Source organism: Aquarana catesbeiana, linkage group LG13 (assembly GCF_042186555.1).
Source record: "Aquarana catesbeiana isolate 2022-GZ linkage group LG13, ASM4218655v1, whole genome shotgun sequence".
In the NCBI taxonomy this organism is placed as follows: domain Eukaryota; kingdom Metazoa; phylum Chordata; class Amphibia; order Anura; family Ranidae; genus Aquarana; species Aquarana catesbeiana.
Genome location: NC_133336.1, coordinates 31,060,474 through 31,071,692, shown reverse-complemented (window position 1 = coordinate 31,071,692; position 11,219 = coordinate 31,060,474). Strand labels below are relative to the sequence as shown.

Here is an 11,219-nt window from a genome sequence, read left to right as displayed (position 1 = left end):
CTGGCCATATATTAAAGTAAGCCATAGAGAGATTGAATCTCGGCTGGTTAAGCGGGGACCGTCCGAGTTTCGATCCTTTAACGGGCAAGGTTGGTTGTACGCAAGTTGATCCATCAATCAACTTGGGTACAATTAGACTGTCGGATTTTTTTACATGCAATTACTGCCAGCAGCTATCATTGTGTTCTGCCAGCAGGGAGAGATCCCCTTCCAGCAGAACTCAATATCTCCGAGGGAGGGATTCCCCCATCAACACTAAATGTGATGATGGGGGAATCCAGCAATCATCTATGTCTTGCAAGGCAATTTTCTTTCCTTCAACCAGTTTGAAGGGAAGAATATCGTTTGACTCCCTCATCACATTCAGTGTTGATGGGGGAAACCGTCCCGCTGCACTACTTCTGACAGAGGGAGGTTTCCCTGCCGTCAGAATACCATTATTGCTGCCAGCTATAGCTGCTGAAAGTATTTGTGCAAAGAAAAAAAAACAACAGGCTGGTTGTACTGGAGTTGAGTGATAGCTCAACTTCAGTACAACCAGCCTGCCCAAAGATGGATTAAAGTTTGCCCAGTTCAGCAGGAACCGGACAAGTTTCAATCCATCTATGGCCAGCTTTAGAAGCGCCCCCTTCCTTTTATCCTTCACTCTTGTTGCCTATAATTCGAGAGGGGCTCTTGTGACCCTGATGTAAGGAGGGTAGGACTCTGGGGACCTAGTGTAACTAGAGAAACTCTCGGGACTCTTCTTTAAAGAAGTGACTCTAGGGATAGTGATTTAAAAAGGGGCTCTGATGTAAGGGAGGGTGACTGTGGGGACCCTGGTAGTGGAATGACTGTGGGCATCCTGATGTAAGGTGGGTGGTTTTGGGGACCCTGATGTAAGGAGAGGGGGGTTTGAGGACCCCGAGGTACGGCAGGAGAACCCTGGGAACCCTGATGTAGGGGGGGGGGGGGACTCTAAGGATCATAGAAAAGACAGTGAAATGCATCCTAAGGCTGCATTCACACTGGCAAGTCCTCTTGCGGTTCTCAGTGGGTAAGTGCAGCCACCAGCCCCGTTCACTATAATGACAAGTCTTGGGCGGTCCGCATTTTGTTTCGAGGCGGGATCAGGGGAGGGGCCCCATGATTTTTAACAGAGGCCCTGCGCATACTCCTCCTCTGATTACAGGTTGGGCCCGCGTGCACACTTTCTCCTCCGATCACAGGCTGGACAAACACAGCCCTCTGATCACAAAAAATAATTAGAATTTGTTGCGCTACAGATCTTTAGTATCAGTTGGTTCAATAAGATATCAGCAGCCAGCACGATATTGAAGGAAGTCAATAATAAGATGTATATGGTAAGTGTGCAGCCCTTTAAATCCCAAAAGGACAAACCAGGAACAAATGTTCAACAGTAGTTCAATCTGCGATAGACAGGGAATAGGGAGACCCGTCGCCAGCACCCGACAATACAGCCGCTTACTCCATGTGGTGGCCCCTCAATGGTCATCGTGACCTTTGTGATGAGGGTCCACCACATGGGGTAAGCAGCTGTATTGTCGGGTGCTGGCGACGGGTCTCCCTATTCCCTGTCTATCGCAGATTGAACTACTGTTGAACATTTGTTCCTGGATTGTCCTCCTCTGATCACAGGCTAGGTATGCATACATACATCGCTTCTAGTCACAGGTTGAGGGCACACACTCGCCTGATCATAGGCAGGGCGCGCGTGCGCAGACACACACACTCCCCTAATCACAGGCAGGGTGCGCACGCGCACACATAGTTCTCTGATCACAGGCAGGTCGTGCGCACACATAGTTCTCTCATCATAGGCAGGTCGTGCGCGCGCGCACACACACACACACACACACACACACACACACACACAGTCCTCTGATCACAGGCAGAGCGTGCGCGCACACAGTCCTCTGATCACAGGCAGAGCGTGCGCGCACACAGTCCTCTGATCACAGGCAAGGTGCACACACTTCCCTGATCACAGGCAGGGTGCGCGCGCGCGCACACACACACAGTCCTCTGATCACAGGCAGGGTGCGCGCGCGCACACACAGTCCTCTGATCACAGGCAGGGTGCGCGCGCGCACACACAGTCCTCTGATCACAGGCAGGGTGCGCGCGCGCACACACAGTCCTCTGATCACAGGCAGGGTGTGCGCGCGCACACACAGTCCTCTGATCACAGGCAGGGTGCGCGCGCGCACACACAGTCCTCTGATCACAGGCAGGGTGCGCGCGCGCACACACAGTCCTCTGATCACAGGCAGGGTGCGCGCGCGCACACACAGTCCTCTAATCACAGGCAGGGTGCGCGCGCGCGCACACACACAGTCCTCTAATCACAGGCAGGGTGCGCGCGCGCGCGCGCGCGCACACACACACACAGTCCTCTGATCACAGGCAAGGCGCACGTGCACACAGTCCTCTGATCACAGGCAAGGTGCACGTGCACACAGTCCTCTGATCACAGGCAGGGTGCGCGCGCGCACACAGTCCTCTGATCACAGGCAGGGTGCGCGCGCGCACACACACAGTCCTCTGATCACAGGCAAGGCGCACGTGCACACAGTCCTCTGATCACAGGCAAGGCGCACGTGCACACAGTCCTCTGATCACAGGCAAGGCGCACGTGCACACAGTCCGCAAGGCGCACGTGCACACAGTCCTCTGATCACAGGCAAGGCGCACGTGCACACAGTCCTCTGATCACAGGCAAGGCGCACAGGCGCGCGCACACAGTCCTCTGATCACAGGCAGGGCGCGCGCACACAGTCCCCTGATCACAGGCAGGGCACGCGCACACAGTCCTCTGATCACAGGCAGGGCACGCGCACACAGTCCTCTGATCACAGGCAGGGCACGCGCACACAGTCCTCTGATCACAGGCAGGGTGCGCGCACACAAAGTCCTCTGATCACAGGCAGGGCGCGCGCACACAAAGTCCTCTGATCACAGGCAGAGCGCGTGCGCACACAGTCCTCTGATCACAGGCAAGGTGCACACACTTCCCTGATCACAGGCAGGGTGCGCGCGCGCACACACAGTCCTCTGATCACAGGCAGGGTGCGCGCGCGCACACACAGTCCTCTGATCACAGGCAGGGTGCGCGCGCGCACACACAGTCCTCTGATCACAGGCAGGGTGCGCGCGCGCACACACAGTCCTCTGATCACAGGCAGGGTGCGCGCGCGCACACACAGTCCTCTGATCACAGGCAGGGTGCGCGCGCGCGCACACACACAGTCCTCTAATCACAGGCAGGGTGCGCGCGCGCGCACACACACAGTCCTCTGATCACAGGCAGGGTGCGCGCGCGCACACACACAGTCCTCTGATCACAGGCAGGGTGCGCGCGCACACACACAGTCCTCTGATCACAGGCAAGGCGCACGTGCACACAGTCCTCTGATCACAGGCAAGGCGCACGTGCACACAGTCCTCTGATCACAGGCAAGGCGCACGTGCACACAGTCCTCTGATCACAGGCAAGGTGCACGTGCACACAGTCCTCTGATCACAGGCAGGGTGCGCGCGCGCACACAGTCCTCTGATCACAGGCAGGGTGCGCGCGCGCACACACACAGTCCTCTGATCACAGACAAGGCGCACGTGCACACAGTCCTCTGATCACAGGCAAGGCGCACGTGCACACAGTCCTCTGATCACAGGCAAGGCGCACGTGCACACAGTCCTCTGATCACAGGCAAGGCGCACGTGCACACAGTCCTCTGATCACAGGCAAGGCGCACGTGCACACAGTCCTCTGATCACAGGCAAGGCGCACGGGCGCGCGCACACAGTCCTCTGATCACAGGCAGGGCGCGCGCACACAGTCCCCTGATCACAGGCAGGGCACGCGCACACAGTCCTCTGATCACAGGCAGGGCACGCGCACACAGTCCTCTGATCACAGGCAGGGCACGCGCACACAGTCCTCTGATCACAGGCAGGGTGCGCGCACACAAAGTCCTCTGATCACAGGCAGGGCGCGTGCACACAAAGTCCTCTGATCACAGGCAGGGCGCGTGCACACAAAGTCCTCTGATCACAGGCAGGGCGCGTGCACACAAAGTCCTCTGATCACAGGCAGGGCGCGTGCACACAAAGTACTCTGATCACAGGCAGGGCGCGTGCACACAAAGTACTCTGATCACAGGCAGGGGGCACGCACACACACAGTCCTCTGATCACAGGAAGGGTGCGCACACATAGTCCTCTGACCACAGGAAGGGCGCGCACACACAGTCCTCTGACCACAGGAAGGGCGTGCACACACAGTCCTCTGACCACAGGAAGGGCGCGCACACACAGTCCTCTGACCACAGGCAAAGCATGCGCGCACACACAGTCCTCTGATCACAGGCAAAGCATGCGCGCACACACAGTCCTCTGATCACAGGCAAAGCATGCGCGCACACACAGTCCTCTGATCACAGGCAAGGCGCACGTGCACACACACAGTCCTCTGAACACAGGCAGGGCGCACGCACACACAGTCCTCTGATCACAGGCAAGGCGCACGTGCACACACACACAGTCCTCTGAACACAGGCAGGGCGCGCGCGCACACACAGTCCTCTGATCACAGGCAAGGCGCACGTGCACACACACAGTCCTCTGATCACAGGCAGGACACACAAAGTCCTCTGATCACAGGCAGGGCGCGTGCACACAAAGTACTCTGATCACAGGCAGGGCACGCGCGCGCACACACACAGTCCTCTGATCACAGGAAGGGTGCGCACACACAGTCCTCTGATCACAGGCAAAGCGCGCGTGCACACACAGTCCTTTGATCACAGGCAGGGTGCGCGCACACAAAGTCCTCTGATCACAGGCAGGGCGCGCGCACAGAGTCCTCTGATCACAGGCAGGGCGAGCGCACACACACTCCTCTGATCACAGGCAGGGCGCATGTGCACACACACTCCTCTGATCACAGTTCGGGCACACGCACACCTCTTCTGATCACAGGCCGGTTGCACACCTCTGATCACAGGCCGGGTGCACGCACACTCCTCTGATTACAGGCCTGGAGTGCGTGCAAACATACGCACACTACTGATTACAGGCTGGGCACGCGCACACTCCTTTGATCACACAACGGGCACGCACATCCTTCTGATCACAAACCGGGCGTGCACACATCCCCCTCTGATCACAGGCTGGGTGCGCGCACACACTCCTGATCACATCCCAGCGGCGCACACACACTCCTCTGATCACATGCCTGGAGCGTTTGCACACATACGCACAATGCTCTGATCACAGGCTTGGCACCCACATCCCTCTGATGACAGGCCAGGCGTGCACACCTCCTCCGATCACTTCCAAACAAACTGCAGAACACAAATTTCACCCACAAGTCCTCTTTAATGTGAAAAACACAAATCCCAAATATACAGCTGAAAGAGCACAAAGCCTGCAACCGGCGGTGCGCTGAAGACGGGGGCTGGGCGTACAGTCTGTTGGTGCTGTAGCGGGTGGTACAGGGTGGCGGGAAGGAGATGTCACCAGGGAACTTCGACAGACAAATATTTCCTGTGGCTGTAGCTGCTGGAAGATCGCCACACAGTCCGGCAATGATTTGCTGGTAGATTAACTCCCGAGGGGAGGACAAAAAGGGGGTGGGAGGGATATAAAGGACTGACTGTCCCCCCTCACTCAATGAGTTTCTTTGCTTTAAAAAAGCGACGCAGGTAGAAAACTTGCCACGTTGCCAATCCCATCAGACAACACATGGAGAAGATACTGAAATAGAGAACTCGCACATTGGTGGACTCTGCAAGAGGAAAGAAAGTCCATCAACTTGGGGCAAGAGGATGACAGGAAAGTAGAATTTGAGGAGGATAATGGACAGACAGTTGATAAAAATAACGCAGGGAACATAGGGGAAACGGAGGTGAGCAGGAAATGCAGAAGAGTGAAAGAACAGAATAAAAAGTGGCTCACCATTTGTGTCCCTCATCTCCTCTTCCCTCTTCTTCATGTAGGCAAAGTCATTAACAATGGATTCAGAAAGATCCTCCAGACGGCGCAGCTCCACCTCAAGTGGTTTCAGCTTCTCCACCTTTGCAATCTAAACAAGGATAGCAAAATCCATCATTAAATTCCTTGTTCATGTTCAGTGACACAAGGCTGGACACAGCTTCCTCCTCATCACCTCCACTATGACCCTACACAAGGCTAGACACAGGTCCCTTCTCACCCCCACCATGACACTACACAATGCTGCAGCTCCCGCCTCACCTCTGCCATGGCCCAACACAAGGCTGTACATAGCACCCGCCTCACCCTACCAGGAGTCAACACAAAAGCTGGATGCAGCTCCCCCATCACTCCCACCACAACTGGGTACAAGGCTGGACACAGCGCCCTCTTCAAATCCTCCATGACTCAAGGAAAGGTTGGACACAGATCCTCCCATTACCCCCCACACAAGACTGGACACAGTGCCCTCCTCAAATACTCAATAACCCAACAAAAGGCTGGACCCAGATCCCTCATTACCCCCACTATGACCCTACACAAGGCTGGATACAGCTCCCTCATTACCCCCACTATGACCCAACAAAAGCTTGGACACAGAACCCTCATTACTAACACTATGACCCTACAACAAAGTCAGACACAGAGCACTCATTACCCCCACTACAACCCTACACAAGATTGGATCCAGATCCCTCATCAGCTCCACTATGACCCTACACAAGGCTGGCCACAGCTCCCATCTCAAATCCCCCCCATGACCCAACAAAAGGGTGGACCCAGATCCCTCATTACCTCTACTATAACCCTACACAAGGCTGGATGCAGCACCCTCACCAGGACCTTACACACGCCAAGACACACAATACTGCTTACCCCCACCATGACCCAAATGAAGAGGCTGGACACAGCTCCTCTCTACAGAGCTTACATTCACCAATATCACAGCTCACCTCCTCATAGTTCTTGGCCTCCACACCGTGCTTCATATTGAGAACAATCATCTGATCAGGGACACGTCCAGAGCCTGAGAAGATGGAACAGGTCAGAATCTGACATTCAGGAACAGCCCAAATAAAGCGTATCATACAGGATGGCACTAACCTGCAGGGTGTTTGCTCTCAAAGCAGACTTCGAACATGTCATACTCCTCTGTAGTGAAGGCAAATTTCCCCTTGGATGCATCTTCCTTGGAGTAGAGGATGTGCTGAGCAGAGTCCGTGATCTAAAATGAGATGTTCTGGATGGTTAGCACACAATCAGGTCTTGCCACACCCACCCCGCAGCTGACGGACACAACTAATATACTGAATGTCTGTGGAGGATGGTCAGACGGGGGAGGCAAAGAATGGACAATTTCATTTTACTAACCCCCCCCCCAGCATCTGGTGACAATGTGCTTTACCCTGGAAGAAAAGTACAGCTGTGGAATTATAAGTCAGTTCTCAGGTACAAATATCTTGGCTGTCCAAAACAAATGACAGATTCCCAGGTGTCACCCCTCCCCCACCTGGAATAACTTGTCTGACACCTTCCCATGTGGCGGCACATAACCTGTGATCAGACATGTTGGATACAAAGCACATGCAAAGTTTCCTTTATTCAGAGTTTACCATATTAGAAATACCCTCGGGGGGGGGGGGGGGGGGAGAATGGAGGGACCTATACACGCCACTTCCACCATACAGCAGCCACAAGTGCTCAGACTAACATATGGGGAAGTGGCAGAGTAATGTGTCCGGGAGGATACCAAGCTGCTGAATGCTGTGCATGGGTGGGGAGATCCTACTCTTACACCCCTTTCAGGTGTATTAGTGCTAAAAATAGCGCCTGAAAAACGTCTCTCGCGCCACCCCAATGTGAAAGCCCGAGTGCTTTCACACTGGGGTGGTGCGCTTGCCAGATGGAAAAATACACCACTCCCAAACCGCCCTGCCCATTAAAATGAATGGGCAGCGCTGCCAAAGCTTCGGCGCATGCGCTTTTAACCCCTTCTTGGGGGTTAAAAACGCCCTGCTCCCACCCGCAAAGCGCAGCTAAAACGAGTGGCGCTTTACCGCGGGGCAGTTTAGGTGTGAAAGGGGTCCTACACCATATAGCCACACCATCAAACCTATAGGCTCCGCCTTATGGAGATGCTGCTTTGTTTCTCTTATAGCAATCAATACAAGCTACATACTTGGTACCACCCGTTCCCATCCCCCCATACACATACTTGGTATCTGTCGACCCCTCTATGCAAAATTTGGTATCCCCCCCCCTCCATATGCAAACTTGTCATTTCCTGCCCCCCCCTGTATGCGAACTTTGTATCTTCTCCCTGCATACACACTTGGAATCTAACCACCTTCCATACATTCGATATAATTCCTACCTCATGCAAACTTGGTATCTCCCCCCCCACCACAAAGTTGGTATCCCCCCCAATGCACAAATTTGGTATCTTCCCCCCCCCCCCCCCCCTATACACACTTGGCATCTCCCTAATACAAAACACTTGGTATCTCCCCACCTTCCATACACTTGATGTAATTCTCCCCACCACCACCCCAAGCCCCCCCAGCTCACACCTTCAAACTCTCTGGTGGACCTGCTCCCTTCTGCACGCAAACTTGGCACCCCCCCACCACAAATTTGGTATCCCCACATGCGCAAACTTGGTATCTTCTCCCCCCCATGCACACTTGGCATCTCCCTATTACAAAGACTTAGTGAGTGGATTTGAGTGACTCTAAAAATCATGAACCTCATCCCGGATTTTGAAAATAGTTGAAGGCAAGAAATGGGATTATAGCGGTGCTTAATCAATACATATCAAAGATATAAAATTTATCAAGATTTCCTTATTGTTACAGAAAATAGAAAAAGGGTTCAATTAAAATTGATTCACAGAGCATATACAATTTGCTTTTTCTTTCGGGTCGCTGGTGTCCTACATAGGTGAAGATGGTCACAAATGGGTGTTCTATCCCAACATGTTTCGCCAATGATGGCTTCCTCAGGGAATTATTTGGGACCACCAATATTAACCCAGCTATCCACCGGTCCTAAATCAGGGAGCGCAAATGCAGGGGGCCCCCAAAAAAAACCTCAGCCAGAACAAAGGCGGGGGAGGCCGTGAACAACCACAGCTGGTCCTTTTTATACTTCGCTACAATGTATAAATATGCTCAGTAATACATGATGGGTAATGCAGGGGCACCAAAGAGATGTTATGGTAAAAAGATCAGTTTTACACTGAAATGCCTCTGTTTAGACACTGAAGCATCACAAAGCATGTGCGGTCACCCCTGCTCTCCAGCTGGGTTTTTTTTGCAGGCCCCCTGCTTTTGCGCTCCCTGATTTAGGACCGGTGGAGAGCTGGGTTAATATTGGTGGTCCCAAATAATTCCCTGAGGAAGCCATCATTGGCGAAACATGTTGGGATAGAACACCCATTTGTGACCATCTTCACCTATGTGAGACCCCAGCGACCCGAAAGAAAAAGCAAATTGTATATGCTCTGTGAATCAATTTTAATTGAACCCTTTTTCTATAACAATAAAGAAATCTTTATAAATGTTATATCTTGGATATGTATTAAGCACCGCTATAATCCCATTTCTTGAGTTCAACTAATACGAACACTTGTTATCTCTGCACCTTCCATAAACTTGATATAATTCTTCACCCCCCACCTTCAAACCCTCAGGTGGACCTACTCTGTCCCCCGTCCCCCCAATATGCAAAGTTGGCATCCCTTAATACGCAACGTTGGCGCTCCCCCCCTCCGTACCCAACGTTGGCGCTCCCCCCCTCCGTACCCAACGTTGGCGCTCCCCCCCTCCGTACCCAACGTTGGCGCTCCCCCCCTCCGTACCCAACGTTGGCGCTCCCCCCCTCCGTACCCAACGTTGGCGCTCCCCCCCTCCGTACCCAACGTTGGCGCTCCCCCCCTCCGTACCCAACGTTGGCGCTCCCCCCCTCCGTACCCAACGTTGGCGCTCCCCCCCTCCGTACCCAACGTTGGCGCTCCCCCCCTCCGTACCCAACGTTGGCGCTCCCCCCCTCCGTACCCAACGTTGGCGCTCCCCCCCTCCGTACGCAACGTTGGCGCTCCCCCCCTCCGTACGCAACGTTGGCGCTCCCCCCCTCCGTACGCAACGTTGGCGCTCCCCCCCTCCGTACGCAACGTTGGCGCTCCCCCCCTCCGTACGCAACGTTGGCGCCCCCCCCCCCTGTCTCCGGTGCACAAATTACGTATCTACCCCCCTCCCCATACGCAAACCTGGTATCAACCTCCCCCCGTATGCAAGCCTGGTATCTATCCATCTATCTCCTCTGTACGCCAACGTATTATATACCCCCCCTGCACAAACTTGGTAAATACCCCGATACGAAAACTCTTCTCCCCCCCTCCCATACACACTTGGCATCTCATAACCCCTAATACAAATACTTGGTATCTCCTCACCTTCCATACATTTGATATAACCCCCCCCCCCCCCCCCAAGAACTCACCTTCCTCCACACGAAAACTTGGTATCCCCCTGTACACCTTCAGTTTGACCCCCCCCCCTTACACACACACTTGGTATGAGCCGCGCCTACCTTCAGGCGGACCTGGCCCTGGCCGTGCGGTTCGGACACATCGTACTCCCCGGTCACCAGCACGTCCTTGTGAATTTCCTCCCGGAGACATTTGCGGCTGTTTGGCGGCAGCTGGAAGGAAATGGAGCGAACCGATCCGCACAAAGCCAGCAGCAGCGCTACAGCCGGTACCAACCGAGCCATGGCGAGCGGAACTGAGCTCACCGGAAGAGGCGGGGCCACGCCGCAGAGATTTCTCTCGTTCGCTCCCCCGCCCCTCTGAGCTGGATCCTGTTCATTGGCTGTCTGCAGGATACACGTGACTACTGGTAAGGTCGCGCAGACGTTCAGTGACAGGGGGTGTGGCTACCGAGTCACGTGATGTGTCACTAGCGCTAGATTTCCTATGGTGCAGTAAGACTCCGCCCACTGCAAGACCCGCCCCCTTTCCTGTATTGGAGATGTATACTTCATGTTTTCTTTATTTCTCAATAAATATCTTCTAACACAATGGTGTAATTTCACCATCTGCAGTTTTTGTGAAATAATCCCCATTGATCCTTATACATCCTGTTGTAGGGTGACAACGCTCTGTACTTGTCTCCCAGTTGTCACTGGGCCTTCCAATAAAGACTATGGGGAGGAGTTATATTAAC

General features: G+C 54.0%; 1 protein-coding gene across 1 annotated transcript; it reads right to left on the bottom strand.

Moving 5' to 3' along the window:
• Nucleotides 1-5,359: 5,359 nt before the first annotated feature.
• TMED10 (transmembrane p24 trafficking protein 10) lies at nt 5,360-10,819 on the bottom strand. The gene is made up of 5 exons (XM_073610464.1): nt 10,585-10,819; nt 7,099-7,219; nt 6,948-7,021; nt 5,959-6,085; nt 5,360-5,788 (listed from the first exon to the last, which is right to left on the bottom strand). The coding sequence occupies exons 1-5, from the start codon at nt 10,765-10,767 to the stop codon at nt 5,667-5,669; spliced, it is 627 nt and encodes a 208-aa protein (XP_073466565.1). The 5' UTR covers nt 10,768-10,819; the 3' UTR covers nt 5,360-5,666.
• Nucleotides 10,820-11,219: the final 400 nt, after the last annotated feature.